Source organism: Notamacropus eugenii, chromosome 3 (assembly GCF_028372415.1).
Source record: "Notamacropus eugenii isolate mMacEug1 chromosome 3, mMacEug1.pri_v2, whole genome shotgun sequence".
In the NCBI taxonomy this organism is placed as follows: domain Eukaryota; kingdom Metazoa; phylum Chordata; class Mammalia; order Diprotodontia; family Macropodidae; genus Notamacropus; species Notamacropus eugenii.
Window position 1 is genome coordinate 223,726,638 of NC_092874.1, and position 23,467 is coordinate 223,750,104.

The window sequence follows — 23,467 nt, forward strand, 5'->3', positions numbered from 1 at the left end:
AGGCCCAAACTGGGCCCAGACCCGGCCCCCCCAAGGATTCACCCCAGGGGTGGGGAAGGGAAGGGTCTCCTGGGCCTAAACCAGGCCTACGGAAAATATTCACCCTGGGAACCTCAAGGATGGGGATGGGAAAGGTCTCCTGGGCCTAAATCGGGCCCAGACCTGGTCACTTCAAGGATTTACCCCAGGGGGTGGGACTGGGACCGTCAGACTGACCACCCGGAGCTACAGGCTGGGGGTGCAGGTGGAATGAGCAGGGGTCAGGCTCCTCAATCAGGGCCAGTGGTGTGACTTAACCTCAGCCTCAGTAGGCCTCCGTTTCCTCACTCAGAAAATGGGGACAATAGTAGAAACTGCAACTCTCAGGGTTGTCATGAAGATAAAATGATATGTTTGTAAAGTGCTTTGCAAAATCACTGTATGAATACTAGCTGTTATCATTATTAGCTCTATAGATCTGATACTCATCTGTATAGAAATGATAACTAAATCCATGTGAGCTGATGCTGTCACCCAGTAAGATGCTGTAAAAATAGAAGACACAGGACAGAGGCTTTGGTGTTACTCGCAGTTAAGGGATGTGATATGGATAATGATCTAGCAAAGGAGACAGATGTAACAAAAACAAAAAAAACAAGTAAAAGGAGAACAAAGAGAAAGCAGGGTCATGCAAGCCCAGACAGGAGATTATATCAAGCAATAGAGTCAAAGACTACAGAGAAGGCAAGGATGAAGACTGGGAAAGGGCCTTTAGATCTGGTAATTAAGAGAACAGTGGGTTAGAAGCCAGAATGCAAAGCAGGGAGGAGTGAATGAGAGGAGAGGTAGAGGAGGTCATGAATACAGACAACTTTTTCTAGGAATTTGACTGTGAAAGGGGAGGAGATAGGGGATGATAGCTTTAAGGAATGATAAAGTCTAGAGAGGGTTTTTTAAGGGTAGGAAAGACGAGTCTGTTAAGGGAGTAGTTTGCTGGAGAACACAAAAGAGTGATGGGATTGATGGTGTGTGTGTGTGTGTGTGTGTGTGTGTGTGTGTGATTATAAAGGTTGATCCTGTCAAAGAGGAAACCTACTTCTTCATCAGAGATTGAAGTAAAGTAAGTGCCCAAATGACTTCGAGTAGATGATTTTCCCTTACACCTCATGACTCCTTTATGTCACCCCCCCATTTTCATTCTCCCTTCAGCCTTCTCTTTGCCTGATGAGTTATGTCCTCTTCAAGTTTTCCATGTTGCTCTTCTGTGGTTGACTCAAAATGGAACCCGTTGACTTTCTAAAGGGCTGCTGGGAGCTGATGATGGAAGGTTATCTTATCTTCTTATTTATTGTGTGAAGATCCTGTTGTCTATTTTAGTGCTAGCCCCATTGTGCTGATTTATATTCAGTTTGTGGTCCAGTATTTTTGACTCCTTCCCTCCAATACTTCCCATTTCCCCCACCTCCAGCCTTCTTCCTTTTTTTCTTCTTTGGGCTGACTGTTAACTCTTTGTTTTCTTTACTCTGGATGGTTCCTCTCAACTTTTTCTACTTTTCTGCACATCACTATTTCTTTCCACTCTCCCCCTTTATCTCTTCTCTCCATCTTTCCTCTCTTTCCTAACTCTTCCATTCCCTTCCTCCACTCTCTTGTCTTTTCTTCTCCTTTCTTCTCTTTCTCCTCATCTTGTCTCTCTTTTCTTTTCCCTTACTTATCTGTTTGCTAGTATGTATCCATATGCCCAGTTATATTCTGATTCCAATTCACCACCTATCCACGCTAGATATTTTGTGAATACTCAATGAATATTGAATTAATGAGTGCTTCAGTGTTGTACTTTTGGCTCTGTACTGTAATTTTATTATTCCCTTTGCTAATGGTGAGCCAGTCAATCAACAAGCATTTATTAAGCTTTTACCATGTACCACATATTGGGCTAAGTGTGGTGAATGCAAAGAAAGGCAAAAGACAGTCCTTCCTCTTAGTGAGTTCACATTCTAATGGGGAGGCAACATGTAACTAATAATAGTAATAGCTGACATTAATGTGGTGCTTACTCCATGTCAGGCATTAAGCACTTTATAATCATTATCTCATTTGTTCTTTATAACAACCCTGGTAGGTAGGTAGGTAGGTATTATTTTTATTATTTTATACCTCCATTTTACAGATAAAGAAACTGAGGAAAAGAGGGGTTAAGTGACTTCCCCAGAGACATACAGCTGATAAGTGTCTGAGGTCAGATTTGAACTCAGATCTTCCTAACTCCAGGTTGGACACTTTAACCACAACACCACCTAGCTGGATAGAAGATATATACAAAGTAGAGTGGAGGGTAATCTCAGACACAAAGGCATCAGTGGCTAGGGAGACCAGGTAAGCTTCTTACATAAGGTGGGATTTAAGGGGAATCTTGAAGGAAGTCAAGCAATTCAAGAGATGAAGATGAAGGAGAGCATTCTACGTATAGGGGGATGGGCATTGCCTCTGCCCTCATCCCAAGCTAGGGCATAGGTCTGGAGATGGAAAATGGAGTGTGGTGTGTGAGCTATAGTAACACATATCAAAATCCTTCCTTGTCTTAACAGATGGGTCCAAGAGTTTATGTGGCCTAAAATTTCATCACTATGGTGAGCTCCTTGAGGGCAGGGACTATACTGTCTTTTGCCTCTTCTTGTATTCCCAGCATTTCAAACATTGCTGGGCATATAATAGGTGCTTAATAAATGTTGATTATTGATTGATCGATTGTTTTCTAGTGATGAGCTTCTCTAAATGAGCTAGATTGGACTTCAGACAAGAAAAGTACAGCTGGTCACCTCATTGATACTTGAAACTTTCCCAGATTTCCAGCATCATGGAGAAAAAACCTCAGGATCTAAGAGGGAAAAGTGAGGAACACGGGTGAGGGGTACAACCAATGCAAAAGTGTGGAGGGATAGGACTTAACAAAAGCTTTTGTTCTGTTGGTGTAGCCTTTGAGCACTGGAGGACACATGCATATTAGGTGGAGGGTATCATGCCCAGGAAGAGCTTAGTCAAGGATGAGACCTTGTTAATCAAGTTAATAACATAACAGGATGAGGCCTTTGTCCTGGTACAGCTCTTGGATGGAATGTAAAGGCTCTCTGCCCAGGATACTTACTGACCCAATGTATCCCATTAAGGATGGTTGATAGATTCATAGCCATTTTTTACACTTTAGACAAAATCCCCTGGCTTGGCCCTTAAAAGGAATTTAGAAAAGGAGAACAGAGAAGGCTTCTAGGTATTGGAGTGGGTAAGAGCAATGCTCTTGATGTCAGGAAGACTTGAGTTCAAATCCTGTCTCAGATATTTCCTTAATCTCCAGCAGTTTAAGGTTCCTGATTTGTAAGATAAGGATAATAATAACACCCATCTCAAGGGTAGTTGTGGAGATCAAATGAGACAGGTACAATGTTTTGTAAACCCTGAAGTGCTGTATAAATGTTAACTTATCATCTTGTCAGTTTGCTTCCTCTGTCTTAGCTATTATTAGTAGCATGGAGTAAAAGACTAAATAGGAGAATGGCTGTCAGAAGGAACTATGTTGCTCCAGAAGTTCCTTGAAGTAAATATAGCAATGGTGTGGTACGGTATTATTGTAGGCTGGTAAAAGATTAATGGTCCCTCCCAAAAGCCACTCTTTGCAACCTCAAGTGGGTCATATTATTCCTTCTCAATGATTCCTGCAGCTCTTGTCCTTAAGCAATCATTTTCTCTCAGGCTTCTTCCTGGACTCCTTTCTTCTGGAGAGCGGTTTTATTTTCAAATCTAGTAGGAGAAGACAACAGTAGGGGAAATGAGCCCACCTTCTCTGCCAAGCCTGAGTTCTCATAGCTTCCTGCAGCCAAAGTGGCTAACACATTTACCTAGAAAGTTCTAAGTCCAAGTTTCTCTCCTTACTTTGGAAAGTAATGAGTAGTGAATGAATAATTTTCTTTCTGTGGCTCCAACCCTCAAACAGAGCATTTCTTTGGCAAACTAAATACCTCATTTGCAAAAGGAATTTCTCTCTCCTCCTAGGCCTTCCCCCTTCTCCCTTTTCCTTGTGTTTGGGCAAAGACACGTACAGATCAGTAATGCCACGATTAACCACATTGATCATACTTAAAAGAGAAAAAAGAGAGACAAAGCAAACCTTTCAAATTTGTTTTTCTTAAATTCATTAATGTTTTTGTTTTTATATAACCTCTATTCCACTCCTTTCTCTTACTCATCACAGAGCATACATTTTAATAAGAAAGGAAAAAGATGGTTCAGCAAAGCTAACCAACTTACCAAAAAGTCTTGACTGTATGAAATATTCCATACCCACAGTCCCTCACCTCTGTGAAGAACCAGGGGAGATACTTTCCCATAATCTTTTGCAGCATTCAGTTTTAGTTTTTTATTCTTGTTCTTTTTATTTCAATTGCTTCTGCTTTTCAGGACTTCTGGTCTCCCAGTCTCCCACTCCACTGATTTTAGGTCCCTTCTAAGCCATACCTCCATCCACATTCTCCTGGTTTCTGTCTGCCCCACTTTATTAAAGTGACATGGGCTAACTTGTCAGTCCAAGTCTGGCTATGTCGGTCCAGTCAGGGCAACTCTGAAAGGGATGGATGGAAGAGGGAAGAAATACTGTTCAAGATTTACACTTGAGCCAGTAGGTACTATTTTCCCTTCTAGCATCCTCATCACCTTGGCAAGGACAAAACAATGCTACTTAAGAAAAAGTGTCATAATAATTAGATCTATCCCCAAATTAAATGAGCTGCCTGAGGAGGTTGTGGATTGGCCCTATCTGGAGGTATTTAAGAAAAAACTCTATGACCTTCTTTTACTGGAAATCTTCCCAGCCCCTCTTAATTCTGTTAATTGCTTCTTATTTATCCGGTGTGTGGCTATTTGTATATATTTGTTTGCAAGTTGTCTCCTCCATTGGATTGTAAACTTCTTCAGGGCAGAGACTCTTTTGTCTCTTTTTGTATCTCTAGTACATAGCACAGTGTCTAGCACATAGTAGGGGCTTAATAAATGTTTATTGACTGGTTGATAAAGTACATATTAGTGGGGGGAATTCTTGTACCGGTGTGGGTTGGGCTAGATGACTTAGGAGATCTCTTCCAATTCTGAGATTTTTTGTAATCATGAAATTCATTTTGTTAAATGTCAACTGGACCCTGGACACATTTATGCTACTCCACAGTTGGACTCCTACCTCACTTTCCATCCTCATTTCACAATACTCCTTTTCAGCTGGACAACTGATGCCTACTTTTCTACTACCTATGCAACCATGGGCAAGTCACTTAATCTCCCTGGGGTTCAGTTTCCTCTGTCCTACCTTGATGGATGACCTCTGAGGTTCCTTCCAGTCCAAGATCTATGACTCATGCTTAAATATGCTCCTTCTCATATCCCCCTCATGGAAACTGTCAAGATTGTGGTCTTTCATGAAGACTTCCTTGATTTCCTCCCTGTTGTTTTCTCCTTCCTCAATTTACCTCATAGCCTACTCATTTGATTTGTATTATACTAATTTGTGCATTGGTTATATTACCCCCAGTGGACAGCAAATGCCCTTAGGGCAGGGATCATTTTTGTTTCATTTACTTTTGCATCCCCAACACCTACCACAATGCCTCGTACATAATAGATGATTCATAAATCTTTGTCATATTACATTCCCTAGGATCAGAATATCTGAGTAGAGTTAAAGCATTTACTTTGGCTAGCTATGTGATTCTGAGCAATTTGCTTGTTGTTGTAAATCCTGAACTGTGATCTAGATGTGAGCTGTAACAACAGCAGCAGAAACAATAGTTAGCATTTATAGAGCTCTTTGAGGTTTGTAGTGAGGTTAACACCTTTACATTTGTGAAGATCATTTGATCTTCACACCAACCCTGAGAGGCAGGTCCCCACTTTACAGATAAGGAAAATAAAGTTTAAAAAAAAACCACAACAAAATCTAAGGTAAAGTGACTTGCTCAAGGTCACATGGCCAATAAATGACTGAGGCAGGATTCAAACTCATTCTTGATACCACGACCAACATTTGATCACCCCATTAACATTTATTATGCACCTACTATGTGCCCAGCATTGTGCTAAGTAACTTAAATAAGTTGGCCAACCTATGCTTGGATAATAGTTAACTAAATTTTCCTAAGTTGGTTTAATTCTAGATGGAAGGAGGCATAAGACATTTGAGATTTTGATAATTTGATTTTATTTGGTATACAATGTCTACATTTGTCACAGTGTCCCCTTTTCCTGAGCTTTCTCCATGATTTCAACTTTTGCCGAGGAGCTGAGGGCCTTTGCTGAAAGATGGAACTTTGGTCTCAGGGGAACATTCAGTTGCTAGCAATAACCTGAAAAAAAGAAAATTGGACTCAGTGTTGTTCCTTTACTCTTCTTTTGAGTCCCTGAGTGAGGAAGTAGGGAGTGGGGGAAGAGAAGGAATGCAAAGGCAGGAGGATATAGAATCTTTTGCCCCGGAAAGTACCCCATTTAATGAATATACCCTCAGGACCCAGAGAAACAAGGATAGGATTTGGCCAACTATGGAGTTTTTCCAAGTCCTATAAACTATGTAATAGGGGAAGAAAGTGCTCTTGGGTCCCTATGGATTAGCCCAGTGGGACTTTTCCTACTAGTGCATCATCTGAGGTGAGACAACCTCCCTTCCAAGTAGGAACTCCCTTCTGTTTGATGACCTGGCAGCTATTGGAGAGGCATTTCCTCCTCTTCTCTAGGGAAATGCCTGATCTTCCTACAGACCACTCCAGCTCTGTTCCTTCTTGACATCCACTTGAAAAAGACTTAGAGGTATTGTTGGTGGAGCTGTGAGCTGATCCACTTATTCTGGAGAGCAATTTGGAACTATGCCCAAAGGGCTATAAAAATGTACATATCCTTTGACCCAGCAATATGGCTTCTGGGGCTGTATCCCAAAGAGATCATAGAAATGGGAAACGACCCACATGTATAAAAATATTTATAGCAGCTCTTTTTGTGGTGGCCAAGAACTGGAAATCGAGGGGATGCCCCTCAGTTGGGGAATGACTGAGCAAATTGTGGTATGTGAAGATAATGGAGTAGTATTGTGCTATAAGAAATGATAAGCAGGTAGACTTTGGCAAGACCTGGGAAGACATATGAACTGATGCTGAGTGAAGTGAGCAGAACCAGGAGAATGTTTTCCTCAGTAATAGTCGCAGCATTCGAGGACTGTTTTTGGTAGACTTGGCCCTTCATAGCAATGCAAGGATCTAAATCAACATTCCCAAAGGACTCGTGATGCAAAATGCTGTCCACATCCAGAGAAAGAGCTAGGGAGTCTGAAGGCAGAATGAAGCAGACGATTTTCTCCTTTCTTATGTTTTGTTTTTCGCATGGTTTCTACCAATTTGTTTTAATTCTTCTATGCAATATGACTAATATGAAAATGTGTTTAATAAATATATATGTAGAGAGCCCGTATAAGATTTCATGCCATCTTGCAGAGGGGGGGGAAGAGAAGGGGAGAAAATTTGGAACTTCTGAAAATGGTTGTTGAAAACTGAAAACAAATTAATAAATTTGGGGAAAAAAGAAAAAAAACTTAGAGGTGTTATCACCTCAGTGGCCAACTAGTCCAACTGGTTCATTTACTGATGAGGCAATGGAGACCCAGAGAGAAATGATTTGCCAGGATCACATAGATAGCTAGTAGCTGACTCAAGAGTTGAACCCAGGTTTTCTTCTGACTCCAAAGTCAGAGTTTTCCCAGCATACCTCTGTGTCTCCCTCCTTAATGATCAAGGTGAAGAAAATTGTATCTGGCTATGTGAAATAATAATCAAGGAGCATATGGATGGGGAGGGGATAGTCTTAGCTTCACTGCCACCCTCTCCCCCTACTCCAGGCTCCTTTTCTTTCCTATTCTACTCAGTTTTCCTAGTCCATGCTTGTATAGTGCTCCTATACTGTTTGTGCCGGGCAACTGGGCTGACTTACATTATTGATCCAAGATATGTAATTGGAGACTCGGGTGAAGACAGTGGGCTTCCTGGCAACATTACAGCCCAGGCTGGACACGAAGCTGGTAACTCCATGGACAACATACTGGCCATTAACCTGGCAGTTCAGAGGACCCCCAGAATCTCCCTGTAGAAAAGAGAGACACATCTTAGGAGCAGGCTTGGAGATTCCAGAAGCCAGGAAGGACCCATCAAAGATGCAGCTCTTAGATTCTGCAAAGGACCTTTTGACTAGTTTGTTCAATGCTGACAAAACCACTAAAATTCCAGGAAGGTTGACACACAAGAAAAGGAGGCTGCGCTGGGGGTAGAATCATCATTCCTGACAATTTTGTCTCCCTTGCTGCCCCAATTCAGTGGCATAATCTCTCTTCTTGTCTCTATGTTCCTATCTCTTGGAGAAACTGATACCCATACTGGTTGGGCACGCTTCAATTGGCACTCTGAAATCATGACCAGTCATTGTATTGACCAGAGGGATCTTTCACATTTATCCCCCTTTTCAAAAAACACAAGAAAGGAATAAGAAGTCCTTGCCCTCTCTCTCCTGACAGAGATGTGCTTGGTTCAGGTCACTGCATGAGGCATATATTTTTTAGACATAAACAACAAGTTTCCCCCCCCCCCAATGGTAGAAGGAGGTGGAAAGGAGAGAATATAGATGTTTGTTAATTGAAAAAAAAGTAATAAAAGAAAAAGAGAGAAATGACTAGTATCCACAAACTTGGAATGAGTCCCCATATGTTTAAATTACAGGCAATTCCTTAAAATAGGGTTACTTAATCTGTGGACTGTGTGGATAAATTTCAGGGTGGTCTGTGAATTTGGATAGGAAAAAAATTAAGTTTTTATTTTCATTGGAATTGCTTTCCTTTATAACCTTATGAATTTTATTATTCATTTAAGGACATGGTTCTGAAAAGGGGTCCATAGACTTCACCTGACCTCCAAACAGATCCATAACACACAAAAAGGCTAAAAACCTCTGCTTGGAAAGATGAAGCAGAGTCACTTAAGCTCATTTGCTTCTTGAGAAACCTTTTGATCACTGTAATAAGAGTAGCTGGTATATTTGTATAGACTTTAAGGTACAATGGGTAGTTTGGTGCTGGCTCCATTTTACGTATAAGGAAACTAAGATTCAAAAAGTACCTAAAGTCTCACAGTTCATAAGTATCAGAGGTGAAATTGGAAAGCAGGTTTCTCTTGATTTCAGGACTAGTCTTTTTTTCATCCTATCATTCCATCTCCTGTAAAAAAAATCCATTTCCCAAATTCTTTTGGGGGTTGGCCAGCCACCTATCAGCCTTATTCATAAAATATGTATTGGGGAAGGGCTTCAGCACTGGAGGCTGAGGAAGTAGCACTGGGCAAAGACAAGAAAGTTGAATTTTCTTATAGAGGTGCTTTCTCTCCCTCTGTTATGGCTGAAAGGAGAGTTGACCAGAGAACTACCTTAGAAAGAGTGTGGTCTATTTGGAAAAGAAAAGTCTGAAGAATGAAGGATAATGAGAACCAAAGAGGAGCATTAAATTCAGGAAAAGGCTAGACATAGTTGGAGAGACAGGGACAAGAAAGGCCAAAGCGGCAGAATACTCCAAATGCATCTGTGTTCTTATGGATTTGGGTATTTCCTCCAAAGATGAGGCTCACAATCTATCCCTACCTGCTCATCCTATAGATCTCTTGTCTATGTCCTCCCAAAGTTCTCCACAGGAGGTCCCTCTAATATGCTAGAAGTTTTTCTTAATTACTCTGGCTGCCTACCTGTCATCCTTTGCCCTTCCTATATGACCAGCCCATCTTTTCTTTGTACTGAATAATTGTATAATCAAGTATATGAATTTCTATCTATTATAAGAATTATGACAGAAAGAGCCCATAATTTTTTTCTAATCACATACTTCCTTGATGACTTCTTTTACTCTAGCGTAGAGAAGCTAATTCAAGGGATTTTACCAGAGAAGACATTAATGAGTCAGGGTTTTAGGAGAGACGCAGAAAGGAAAGCTTGTTTCTTCTCAGAGACCAATGAAATAAACTTTCAGCTTTATTTAAAATCCATCTCCTTCATGAAATTTTCTCTAGTCCACTCACTTAGTAATGGCCTTTCTTTCCTAATGCTGCCCATAATACATCTAATATGCACATCCATTGTGCATTATTTTGTATTCGAGTTAATTGTATATGCCACACCCCCTACAAGATTATAAATTTGAGAGGCAGGGAGAATTCTGGGTTTGGTCAGGACGGAGTGGGTTTGAATCCCATCTCCCTAGCTGTGTTTACTTCTTATCCCTTCTTTCAGCCTCTAGTTTCTCTATCTGGGAAATTGGGAGGAATAATTATACCTCAAGATAGAACTTCCTTCATCCTGTTATAATCAAGATGAAATGAGATAATGTTGGCAATGAAATGGTGGCTGTCAAAGTACTATAAAAGCATCCACCGTTTTTGTTTTTGTATATGCAGAGCCTGTCACAATGCTTTGCATTCAGTAGGTATGTGATGTTTGAATTTAATTTATAAGTAAAGGGATTATCTTTTGTGAACTTTATCAGGGAGGGACCCTACCTATAGGACTGAATTCTTCTAATTGTGAAGTGATAGAAATATAGTACTTTCTGGATGTTTCCCTGTCTCTCTTGAAAGGAAGGAAGAGAAAATGGAAATTCAGTAACTACTGAGTAGGTAGGACTATGGGGGAGAAAGTTCCAAAACCAGCCATAGGATCAAGACACATCCTGATTGGCTGAAGAGTGAATCAGAATATGTTAGAGACTAAACCAGTGATCAGGATTCAATATGAACTTAGATTCCAAGCTCAGAAATCCCAAATCGATATGGGGGTTTTCTAAGACAGAAGCAATCATTCTCTTTCTGAGACTCTGAGGCATCTGGATGGTATTTTAGGATCTTGAGCTAAATTGTCCTTACAGACTAACTATATGGGTCATTAGAATACATTACCATTTAAAAGCCACCCATTTTAGAACTGGGTAGTTTTTATTTTATTCACACATCTAATTACCCTACTCTGCTGTATTACTTCTGAATCTGTATCTTTTTTTTTTTTCCTGTACATAAACCTAACAAGCATGCTCTTGTCGTCTGGAACAAATGGTAGGCAGGATTAAGAAGGGGTGGTGGTCAGAACTGAGCATTCATCTGTAATAACTTCCTTGACAGAAATGGCATCGAATCTGATCTATCTTTATACCTCGAGAACCCTACTGGTTCAGGAACCAGCAAAGTCCAGCACCTCCTTTTGGGATTCAGTGATGTAGAAGGTTTACAAAGTGGTGCAGGTAAAACTTTGGGGCCAAATGTAAAGGTCTCCAAGGAGGATCTGTTCCAAGAAGGAGCTGAAATTTCTGGAAAGCTGACTGACTGAGGTAAGGCCTAAATCCCAGGATTAGATTTCTTCAGAGTCTTAGACAAAGTAGTGGAGATTAGTAAGAAAGAGCAGTGACCCACAGAATGGATTCTAGGAAAAGTTGGCCTATCTGAGGGTAAACCAAGGAGGGTCAATGATAAGAGAGCCAAGTTAAGTGACAAGCAAGTATATCAGTCCTGGCCTCGTGTGTGTGTGTGTGTGTGTGTGTGTGTGTGTGTGTGCGTGTGTGTGTGTGTGTGTGTGTGTGTGTGTGTGTTCTGTACTGTAGTGGACAGGGCAAATGAGGAAAGGCAAAAGGTTGGGAATTGAGGGTTGGGGGATGGGCAGGAAAGGTTTTGGATGAGCAATGCCTCTCTACATCCCCTGGGATGATTACAGAAAGTTAAGACAGCAATTAAATCTAAGCATGGGGCATTCTGCTTGGGAGCACTGATTGGTCATAATTACATACACCCCCCCTTCCTATCCCTGTCCTGCTCCAGAGCCCCAGGCACAAAGTCACTGAAAAAAGAATAAAACACATACATAGATACATACGTGTGTCCATATATGTTTGTAAAGATAAACAGAAACTGATGAGAGATAAGTGTTCCTAGTTTGTTGAGTGGATGAGAGAAAACAAGACTGTTGTTGGGTCTGTTTTGTAAGAGAATGAAGGAAAGGGAGTGAGAGCAGAAGGGGTTGGTGAAACCTCCGAAGAGGAAGATGAAGATGGGGGTTCCAATCCCCCAACTTCCTTGCTCTCCCCCCTTTGAAGATGGGTCTTGCTAAAACATTTGCCTTCCTACCTGGCATCCAGACTTCACTCCATCTCCTCCTGCACACACCATGGTGTTTTTGACAGTGGAACCCCAATAGGAGCTGCTGGAGCAGGTGGCGTAATCCACCACTGGCAGGTATGCCTGCTGTAGGTTCTGAGCCAGCTGCCCATTGGCTACATGGGACACAAAAAGCACAAGAGATAAGCTAGTGGCCTGAGTCCTGGATCCATCTTCATATATGAAACACGGTTCCATCCTCAGCTTGCCAGCCCCCAGTGAGCCCTCTACAGATCATTCTCCTGTACATCTCCCAGCCCCTTCTCCTTCAATATGTTGTTGGAAAGTACTACGTTTATATATGTTGATAACATGTCTATCTTTAACTTTCTCCTGTTATACTATAAACTCCCTTCAAAGTAGAGACTATCTATTCTTGACCCTTATCCATGATTAATATATCAATCACTACGATATAACTTTGAATTTCTATAGCTCACATTTATAATAGCACTTGTCCCTCTTCTGCCTCTGAATCTTTGACCAAGCTGTGCCATATACCTGCAATACCCTTCTAACCTGACAGGCTGACATCTTGTCATCAGTCATGTAAGAGTTATTTAAAGCTCTGGGAAGTCTTCTGAAGTTGTCTGAGAAAAGTTGATAGTCTTTCTTGATTGTTTCTTGTCTGAACCTGGAATTGCTCTAGGTCCACCCACTCCTCCCCATACTCCCATGCCTACCTGTCCTTTCTATGGCAGCAGTGGAATCAAAGGTAAGGGCGCTGGACTTGAAGTCAAAGAGTTCTAATCTTAGCTCTGCCACTAGTTAGATGGGTGACCTTGGGTAAATCCCTTTACCTCTGGCAAGCCTTATTTTCTCATGGGTACAGTGAGGGGGTTAGATTAGATGATGGTTAATATTCTTTTTAGTTCCAAAGTTCTATGACTGATTCAAGGATGTAAGTAAATACCCCATGGGACATTCTGGTCTTTGCGTGTCCTTCTCACTGCATGTCTATGGGTTGACGTGTGCTACATGGAATGAGCCTCCTGAGAGCATAGACTATGATTTGTCAAAGCTTTCTGGGCAGATGACAGGTTTAGTGACTTACTCTTGGTCAGGCCCCAACCCGTGATGTAACAGGGGGCGTTGTTGGCCAGGATCTGACCTGAGGGAGGCAGTTTGGCTAGCTGAACATGGCTATTGAGGGTGACACTCTTGCTCAGACGGAGTAAGGCAATGTCATAGCTGTAGGCAAAAGGGAGACAGGTCATTCATGTACCAAAGATGGACTCTTTTCATTTAGAAGGCGCTTAACCCTCTTCTGCCTCTGAACATTTATTCAGGTTATATATACCTGTCAGGAATGTGCTAGTAAATGTTTAACAACCAGTTCTTCAAAAGGCAGGACACACTTCTACATTTAATCTACATTACAAGCCTTTTCTCCATAATTTTCTTAAGTCTAGACGACAAACACAATAATCAATCATCATCTTAGTATCTGTCAATTTCCAAAGAGCAAATGCTCACCTTGTAGTTGTTTAGGGTAGCTAGATAGCATAATGGGTAGAATATGGGCCCTTGAGTCAGGAAGACCTGAATTTAAATCTGGCCACAGACACCTACTAGTTAGGTGACCCTAGACAAGTCATTTAACCTTCTTTGCCTCAGTTTCCTCAACTGAAAAATGATCTGGAAAAAGAAATGGCAAACCGTTCCAACATCTTTGCCAAGAAAACCCTTATTGGGGTCATGAAGAGTCAGACACAATTGAAATGATTGAACAACAAATGCTCACATTGAAATTTTAACAATTGGCCATGTGACCTTGGTCAAATCACATAACTTCTTTAGGTCCCAGTTACTTCAACTCTAAAAAGAAGTTGGATTAGATAAGCTCTGCAGTTCCTTCCAGGTCTAATCTTATAAGTAAGAGGTCTCACTTCCTTCTGGGTCCATAGAGTACCTTGCCCAGAGCAGGCCAAACCATGGGGCACAAGATTAAAGACTCAGGTCTCAGTTGTTTCCTGAGCTTCTAGGAAAATATATGAAGAACAAGAACCCTACACCTCCCCCTACTCTCATATACACACTTCCCTCAGATGGCGCCCTCCGAGGAGTCACTGACTATCACTCACCCTGCAGCCACATTTTGGGGGTTCCAGTTTGAATGTTTTACAATTTTGCTGACGCTCACGCTCTGTTCGGTGCCATCATTCTGGGACAGGTTGTGTTCTCCAGCCACGACTCGGAAACTCAGGTTGCTGGAGGGAGAAGATGAAGTCACAGGTGACCTATCACAGCTCAGGTCCCTCATTCTATCTACCATGTGAAATTTCCTTTGGTATGAAAATAATTGGCAAGGTAGTCTTGTTTCACACTAAGGAATAATAACAATTTACATTTCTCTGATATCCACATCCAGAGAAAGAACTATGGAATTTGAATGCAGATTGAAGCATACTATTTTCTCTCTCTTTTTTGTTTCTTTTTTCTCATAGGTTTTCCCTTTGGTTCTAATTCTTCTTTCACAACATGACTAATGTGGAAATATGTTTAATAAGATTGTACATGTATAGCCTACATCAGATTGTATACCATCTTGGGGAGGAAGAAGCAGAGAGAAGGGGAAAAAATTTAGAACTCAAAATCTTATAGAAGTGAACGTTGAAAACTAAAAACAAAAAAAATTAAAAAAAAAAATTCACCTTGATCTAGTGATTTAAGTTTCTAGAAGGTTCTACATTCATGATTATATTTGATGCCTCCTCACACCAATCCCAGGAAGGTTAAGTTCTATTATTATCCTCAGCTCAGAGGTGAGGCCACAGGGACTCAGTGAGGCTATGAAATACTTAAGGCAGGCATTCATCCTCATGTCTTCCTGACTCCATGTGGTCCACCTGTTAAGTTAGCACACATCATCCAGCCTCAGCAGATGACATGCTCCTGTTTCAAATCTCCAAAATAGAGATCAGTATTTCATCCATAGTCCTTTTCACTTTTCTGTTTCAACGGTGTGAGTCTGTGGCCTAACTAGTCTAGACAGGAGAGTGTGGATGTGATCTCATTGAAGGGTTTGTTTCAGTACAAACCCTCTCCCTTCCCATGGACATCCAGGCTTCCCTCTAGAACACCTTCGATATGTAGATCCCCTTATTAAAGTCACTGATTCTTCCTCCAGATTCTGAACATTCATCTCCTGGCTGCACCAGAGGATGCATGATATACACAGAACTCACTCACAGATGCTGAATGCCCAGACCTCACTTCCTCCTAACCAATAATAATAGCTTACATTTATATAACACTTCAAGTCCTGAAAAGCACTTTACAGATGTTATTTCATCTCTCACAGTTGTCTGAGGTAGGTATAATTATTATCCCCATTTTACAGATGAGGAAATATGCCCAGAGAGAGATTAAGCAACTTTCCCAGGATTATATAGATAGAGAAAGTGTTTGAGGCAAAATCTGAACTTTCAGACAAGTCCAGAACCTGAGTGGCTTTCCCACACCAACTTCCATTGGCACCCAGAGAAAGTAATACTTCCTTTTTTCTTACCTGTCCACGCAGTGAGCTGCTGTCATCACCCATTTCTGGTTAACGAGAGTCCCTCCACAGGTGTGATGCCATGAGCCCCCAGATGAGTACTGGAGAGAAATCTAGGAAGGAATAGGTAAAGGAAAAGAGGAATCAGGGACTGAGATGGGTTGTACCCCCCCTTTATCCCTAAGTTCCATACCCCTCCCAGTCAAAAGATGATGGGATTTTTTGAAATGGAAATAGTATCTTCTGCCTGAGACGAGATCCGGCATCATGCAGCTGTGCAGAACCTCTTAGTTCTGGATTCTCCGTAACTCTTTCAAAATACCTTGGAGATATGCCCCCTCTCTGATTTTGGGGAACCTTAATCTAAGTGTCTACAACCTAAGAATTTCAAGCTGGATATTCTTCATCCGTTAATGACCTTTACCCTAAATACTATGAGTAGACCTATCATTCAACAGTAGTCATTGGCCTGAAAATCTGAGAGGGAATGGAATTTTTTTAGTAAATCAAACTATTATTTTGAGAAACTTAGGAGTGCTTATGTGAAGTGAACAAAGTGGAAAAAAATGAATTTAGAGAACAATTTATGTGATGACCACAATATTGCAGAGAAAACAACAGTGAGAGATATCCCAACTCAGATCAATGCAGTGGGCAATGGTAACTTTAGTTACATAGTAAACGATTTGAGATGAATGAGGTATATACTGTCAGATATGTTGATTTGTTTGGCTTAACTATACTTTTTTCATTACAAGGGGAAGTTCTGTTGTGTGAGTGGGGAAGTCATTGGGAAACAACAAAGATGTTAAAAAATGAGCATCAAAATTTTTTAAATACAAAATTGTATTTTCAATATAATAGAAGAACTAAATGAGAAGTCACTGAGAAGTGATAAAGATGCTAGAAATGAGTATCAATAAAACATTTTAAAATGAGATTCTCTATGTAATTTAAGAAATAAAGGATTAGGGAATCCTTCAGTGAATGCTTTTCTGATGGGTATAGTAACTTCTTAATGAATCAATTTGGTAAATTGGTATAATCATAAAAAGTTTCATTTGGTCCTTTTAAGTTTAAAAATCATATTCTTCTCATAAGGTAGGTAGTGAATCATCACCTCCATTTCTCAGACTCAGGGAGGTGTGATCATAAAGCTGAACCATGACTGAAGACATCATGCTTTCCAACATATAGCATGCATCCACTTATCCAATATGCTTAAATTAAAGCATGGCTCTTTTGACATGAAAGTGGGAAAATGACTTCAGAGCAGCCAAATTATGCCCATGTGTGGTCAGTATGTGTGAGAGATGAGGATATGTGTGTGATGTATAAGCTGGAGTGTATATGGAAGATGAGATGGAAAGGGCAGGTGTGTGTTTAGAAGCGCATATGTATGGATTATAACCTAGAATGTCAATGCTGGAAAGGGACCTTAAAGGTCAATTAGTTCAACCTCCTCATTTTATAGAAAAGGAAACTGAGACTTAGAAAGGCTAATGAATAATATAACATATGATAGAATATGACATAATATAAAACATGACATAATACATGATGCAATATGATAAGATATATTAAAACAAAACATGGGACAAAATAAGATAACAGCATAAATAACACAATACAACATAACATATATACAGTCACTATCTAAGAATGAAACCTAAATTTTCTGATTTCTAGTCCAATGCTGTAGTGGGTTTTATGGTATGATGGGGTGACTGGATATCTGGAAGTGTGTGTGAATGGTGGCTAGATGATGTGTGTCTGGGAGGTGAATGATACATGGAGGAATCATAAAATATTAGATTTAAAGCTGGAAGGAACCTCAAACTCCTTCATTTTACAGATGAAGAAACAGAGGCACAGAGCAGATGTGACTTGCCCAGAGTCACACAGTTCAAAACTCAGGTTTTCCTGACTCCTACTCCACCCTCTATCTAGTATACTTCTACCTGTTCTTATAAGTGCAAATGTGATACATTCATATGTTTCTAAGTGTGGTATATCTGGGTGGAGGGTATGGGTCTGTGGTATGTTTCTAAATCCCAATTTCTGATCCTTCTGCAGTTAGAAAAACTGATGGTTCTATATATCTTCCTAATGTGAATTCAAGGCAGAGAGCTCACTCTGCCTCCAGATGTAGGTGGCTTATAGGGGAACCCTGAGTTTGAGGAAAACCACTGCTACATGGTTACACCTACCTGGGAAGGCCACGAATTTTTTGGAGCGTTGGTTCCCCCCACAACTCGGGCATTGGTATCTGGTAAGTCCTCCAAGCCATGTCCTTTGGGAAAGGAAAAAGAGTGAGTAAAGACTGGACAACTTTTTAGCTATAGTGGATACAGAGGGCTAGGAAATGTCATGTGGAATAGCCGGGGATGTAGACATAGGATTGTCTGATATTCACTCTTCCTTATCCCCAGAAGACTAGAGAACTTCATTGTGTCTCAGTTCATAGGAAAATTATGAGTTCCATGCCCATCCTCAAACCCTGGGGTTTTCATGCAGCCGAAGTGCAACGGGGGACCATGATCTCTTTAACATAGGTGCTCTCAAACACTTCCAAGATCCTTTATATCAAGGGAGGGAGGGAGAGAACATAATATGGAGAGGGTAGGGAGGGGGAAGTGAGTTGGAACACTTAGTTCCTGGCATATAGTATGCACTTAATAAATGCTTGTTGACTGACTGATCTAGAATCTTGAAGAAGTTCTATCTAGGATGACCCTGATTCATCCAAATGCCCTTGACAGAATTTCCTGGGGGGTATATCATTCTGTACTCCTAACTATGGCCATTTGCTGAGGAGGTCTCTAGCCCATGGACTTCCCATAAATAATGGAAGGGGGTTCTCCTTGGAGCTCCTAGGGGAGCCTCATCTTCAAGTGACAGGTCCAAAGACCTATCAATGGATGATGACCCACTCCAAAGATGGTTATATAAATCAAACTCTGCCATTGGAGGTCCAAAGTAAGGAAAGCTGTCCCAAGTATTAGAGCATAGGGTAGGGACCAAACTTTACTCTGAACCTAAGAGCAGGCTTAGGGTTTGGGCCTGGCCCTGCCTAACTACGTAACAGAGGTCAGACTTACCATAAAAGACAAGGGCAGCAAAAATCAGTATTCGAAACATGGTGTCTGAGGGTTAGACAGCTGACTTCCAGCCCTTCTTTATAGGGCTTTTATCACTTACTAGTTGACAAAAACCATGTGATGAGAGTTAGGGAAAATTGCAGGTGACTCTGGAAATACAAATGAAGTACAGATACCACTTCAGGTAAACTCATTTGTCTTCTGTTCAAAGACAAAGCAAGGTTAAGGCTAAACTTTTAATTTACATTTAATTGATAAGCTCTTGCTTCTTTATTAGAGGAAAAAACCCTCAGAAATGAGATGGTGGCCCTTCTTTAGTTTCCCACTTTGAATCATTCTGTGTGCCTTGTGCTGAGCACTAAGGGAATGAGGATGAGGTTGCCTTCATGGAGTTTCCCATATGATGGAGAAGATAGAACATATATATTCAGGACAGTGGAGATAAAGATAAGAATAGAAGTAAAGAAAGATAAACAGAGCTCTAGGCTCCTAGGAGGACTAGGATAGATTTTGGGGAGTGTAAATTAGGGAAGGAGGAAAGAGAAGAGGCTGGAGGTATAGAGATTGAAAGATGGGAAAGGATGGGAAGTAGGGTCCGGTTAGGGCCAGCTGGACCATTCCAAGAGATTTGTATGACACTGGGTAAAGGAGACTTAGATTTAGAACTAGAAGGGCCCTTCGGGGTCATCAATCATTTTACAGATGATGAAATGGAGGAATGAAAAGTTTAAGTTACATACTCTAGGTCACACAATTAGTAACTATCTGTTTGCTCATTTGAATCCAAGTCTTTTAGACTCCAAGTTCATTACCCTCTCTACTACCCTGTTCTGCCTTGGAGTTTGGATTGGTTGTGAGCATGATGGGAGCCACTGTATGTCCTTGAGAAGGGGAGTGATGGGCAGTACAAGGCTTTATGAAGATGATTTTGGAAGACTTGTTGAATTAGGTCAAGGCACTAGCAAAATAGTAGGTAAGCAGTGAATCAAGGAGGGGCTAAAACCAGGTTGTCTTCCAGCCATCTGGCGTTTTATATTTACTCACAGTCTAGAGTCCAAGTTCTGAAAAAGGGAATGGAGAGATCTTTGTAAAGGTCAAATGGAGGGAAATCATGTGGAACCCTCCCCAGGTCACTGTGTGAAGTTGGGTTTTTGTTTCTAGAGATTTGGGAGAGATATCTGGTTGTCCCTTTTCTATCACCTCCAATCTCAAGATAAACCACAACTTGGGAGTGTAGACTTACCTATACTTTGCCTTCCATTCCCTTCCTGTCTCCTTTACAGAGAAAGGGAATGATTTTATTTTATTTATTTATTTTTAATTAATTTATTTAACTTTTAACATTCATTTTCACAAAATTTTGGGTTCCACATTTTCTCCCCTTTTGTCCCCTCCCCCCACCCCAAAACACCGAGCTTCTAATTGCCCCTGTCTGCCAATCTGCCCTCCCTCCCTCCCCACCCCTTCCCTTTGGAAGGCAAGCAATGCAATATAGGCCAGATCTGTGTAGTTTTGCAAATGACTTCCATAATAGTAGTGTTGTGTAAGAACTAATTATATTTCCCTCCATCCTATCCTGTCCCCCATTACTTCTGTTCTCTCTTTTGATCCTGACCCTCCCCATGAGTGTTGACCTCAAATTGCTCCCTCCTCCCCGTGCCCTCCCTTCCATCATCCCCCCTCCCCCCCCCACTTATCCCCTTATCCCCCACTTTCCTGTATTGTAAGATAGGTTTTCATACCAAAATGACTGTGCCTTTTATTCCTTCCTTTAGTGGAATGTGATGAGAGTAAACTTCATGTTTTTCTCTCACCTCCCCTCTTTTTCCCTTCACTAAAAAAACTTTTGCTTGCCTCTTTTATGAGAGATAATTTGCCCCATTCCATTTTTCCCTTTCTCCTCCCAATATATTTCTCTCTCACTGCTTGATTTCATTTTTTTTTTTAAGATATGATCCCATCCTCTTCAATTCACTCTGTGCACTCTGCCTCTGTGTGTGTGTGTGTGTGTGCATGTGCGTGTGCATATGTGTGTGTGTTATCCCACCCTGTACCCAGATGCTGAATAGTTTCAAGAGTTACAAATATTGTCTTTCCATGTAGGAATGTAAACAGTTCAACTTTTGTAAAGTCGCTTATGACTTCTCTTTGCTATTTACTTTTTCATGCTTCACTTCATTCTTGTGTTTGAAAGTCAAATTTTCTTTTCAGCTTTGGTCTTTTCATCAAGAATGCTTGAAAGTCCTCTATTTCATTGAAAGACCAATTTTTCCCCTCAAGTATTATATTCAGTTTTGCTGGGTAGGTGATTCTTGGTTTTAGTCCTAGTTCCTTTGACTTCTGGAATATCCTATTCCACGCCCTTCGATCCCTTAATGTGGAAGCTGCTAGATCTTGTGTTATCCTGATTGTATTTCCACAATACTTGAATTGTTTCTTTCTAGCTGCTTGCAATATTTTCTCCTTGATCTGGGAACTCTGGAATTTGGCCGCAATGTTCCTAGGAGTTTCCCTTTTTGGATCTCTTTCAGGCGGTGATCTGTGGATTCCCTGAATACTTATTTTGCCCTCTGGTTCTAGAATCTCAGGGCAGTTTTCCTTGATAATTTCATGAAAGATGATGTCTAGGCTCTTTTTTTGATCCTGGCTTGCAGGTAGGCCCATAATTTTTAAATTGCCTCTCCTGGATCTATTCTCCAGGTCAGTTGTTTTTCCAATGAGATATTTCACATTATCTTCCATTTTTTCATTCTTTTGGTTTTGTTTTGTGATTTCTTGGTTTCTCATAAAGTCATTAGCCTTCATCTCTTCCATTCTAATTTTGAAAGAATTATTTTCTTCAGTGAGCTTTTGAATCTCCTTTTCCATTTGGCTAATTCTGCTTTTGAAAGCATTCTTCTCCTCATTGGCTTCTTGAACCTCTTTTGCCAATTGAGTTAGCCTATTTTTCAAGGTGCTATTTTCTTCAGCATTTTTTTGGATCTCCTTTAGCAGGGAGCTGATCTGCTCTTCATGCTTTGACTGCATGTCTCTCATTTGTCTTCCCAGCTTTTCTTCCACCTCTCTAACTTGATTTTCTATGAGCTCTTCTATGGCCTGAGCCCATTGAGTGGGCTGGGATATAGAGGCCTTGACTTCTGTGTCTTTGCCTGATGGTAAGCATTGTTCTTCCTCATCAGAAAGGAAGGGAGGAAATGCCTGTTCCCCAAGAAAGTAACCTTCTATAGTCTTATTTCTTTTCCCTTTTCTGGGCATTTTCCCAGCCAGTGATTTGACTTCTGAATATTCTCTTCACACCCACTTCGCCTCTGGATCCTCCCAGCCAGCACTTGGGGTTTGAGATTCAAATGCTGCTTGCCAGCCTCAGGGCTTTTGGGCTGGGGCAGGGCTGCTATTCAGTGTGAGATTAAGTTCAGGTGCTCAGGTCAGGGCAGGGCCGCCTCACGGGCTCAGTTCCCTCAGGGGGTTTACGCAGAGACCTTCAACAATGGATCCAGGCTCCTGCCTGCTTGGGGAGTCCCGGTCTGCTCCCGTCTCCGCTGTTGCCTCCCGAGGGGGCCTGAGTTATGGGGGCACCCCACTCCCCTCTCGACCTGCCAAAAAGACCCTCTCACCGACCCCTGTCATCTGTGGGTGGAGGGACCCACATGGCCTCTGGAGATTCCGTCCCTGAAGCCCTCTCGGATCTTTTCCTCTCGGTGCCGCGGCCGCGGCAGAGCTGTACTCAGCTCCCAGTCCCGGCACCCAGTCCGCGGCGCGAAGGACCTTTTGCGAGAGGTTTGCAGGTCTCTCTGGAACAGAAATCTCCCTCGCTCCAATGTTCTGTGGCCTCTGGGTGCAGAATTCGCCATGAGTTACTTTTTTGTAGATGTTCTATGGGTTGTGGGTTCGGAGCTATGTGTATTTGCGTGTTTCTACTCCACCATCTTGGCTCCGCCCCCCCCAAGGGAATGATTTTAATGGCAGAGTTTGGCTCTAGCCCATCTTTCTAGGCTGATCACACATCACTCTCCTTCACAAATATTATACTCCAACTAATCTGGCTTCTTTGCTGTTTTCCATAAATGACTTTACAGGAATATACTTCCTTTTCATTGTCTTCTCTTTGAATTCCTAGCTTTCATCAATGTTCAGCTCAAGTGATAGCTCCTAGACAGGTCCTTCCTGATTGTCCCATTTGCTTATATATACCTTCCTCCCCTCCCCCATTACTTTGTACTTATTCATGTAATGGGACCAGGATTATGGGATACTTGCTTCCACAGATTAGGTTTAGTTTCCTTTTGTCTCTCTCATCTAGGGTCTTGCCCTATTAAAGGTTTTAATAAGGTCTTTTTGTTTGTTTGTTTAAAGAATTCAGTATACAAATTAGATCAGGTATAGGACAGCTATTTATTTCCTTCATCATAAAAGAAATGCTTACAACACAAAAGACTCGTAAACACACTAACAAAATGCATAAAATAAGAAACAGTAACATGGTACACTTTGTGGGACTGCTGAATGGACATTTCACAGTTACCTTGGCTCTGAACTGTCTGAATACTCACTAAAAATCTGTGTCTTCTGAGAAGCATTGTGGTACCCACAGGAAGCAGATCCTGCTGCCAATGACCAAGCCATCTCAATGACTCCAGACC

The 23,467-nt window shown here is 41.3% G+C and overlaps 2 protein-coding genes across 2 annotated transcripts in view; one reads left to right on the forward strand and one right to left on the reverse strand.

The window, feature by feature from the left end:
* Window positions 1-23,467, forward strand: part of SLC4A8 (solute carrier family 4 member 8) — a 196,702-nt gene that overhangs the window by 35,480 nt on the left and 137,755 nt on the right. The window lies entirely within an intron of this gene.
* CELA1 (chymotrypsin like elastase 1) lies at window positions 167-18,867 on the reverse strand. The gene is made up of 8 exons (XM_072650236.1): window positions 18,828-18,867; window positions 17,937-18,019; window positions 15,739-15,839; window positions 14,312-14,437; window positions 13,282-13,418; window positions 12,198-12,343; window positions 7,990-8,139; window positions 167-232 (listed from the first exon to the last, which is right to left on the reverse strand). The coding sequence occupies exons 1-8, from the start codon at window positions 18,865-18,867 to the stop codon at window positions 167-169; spliced, it is 849 nt and encodes a 282-aa protein (XP_072506337.1).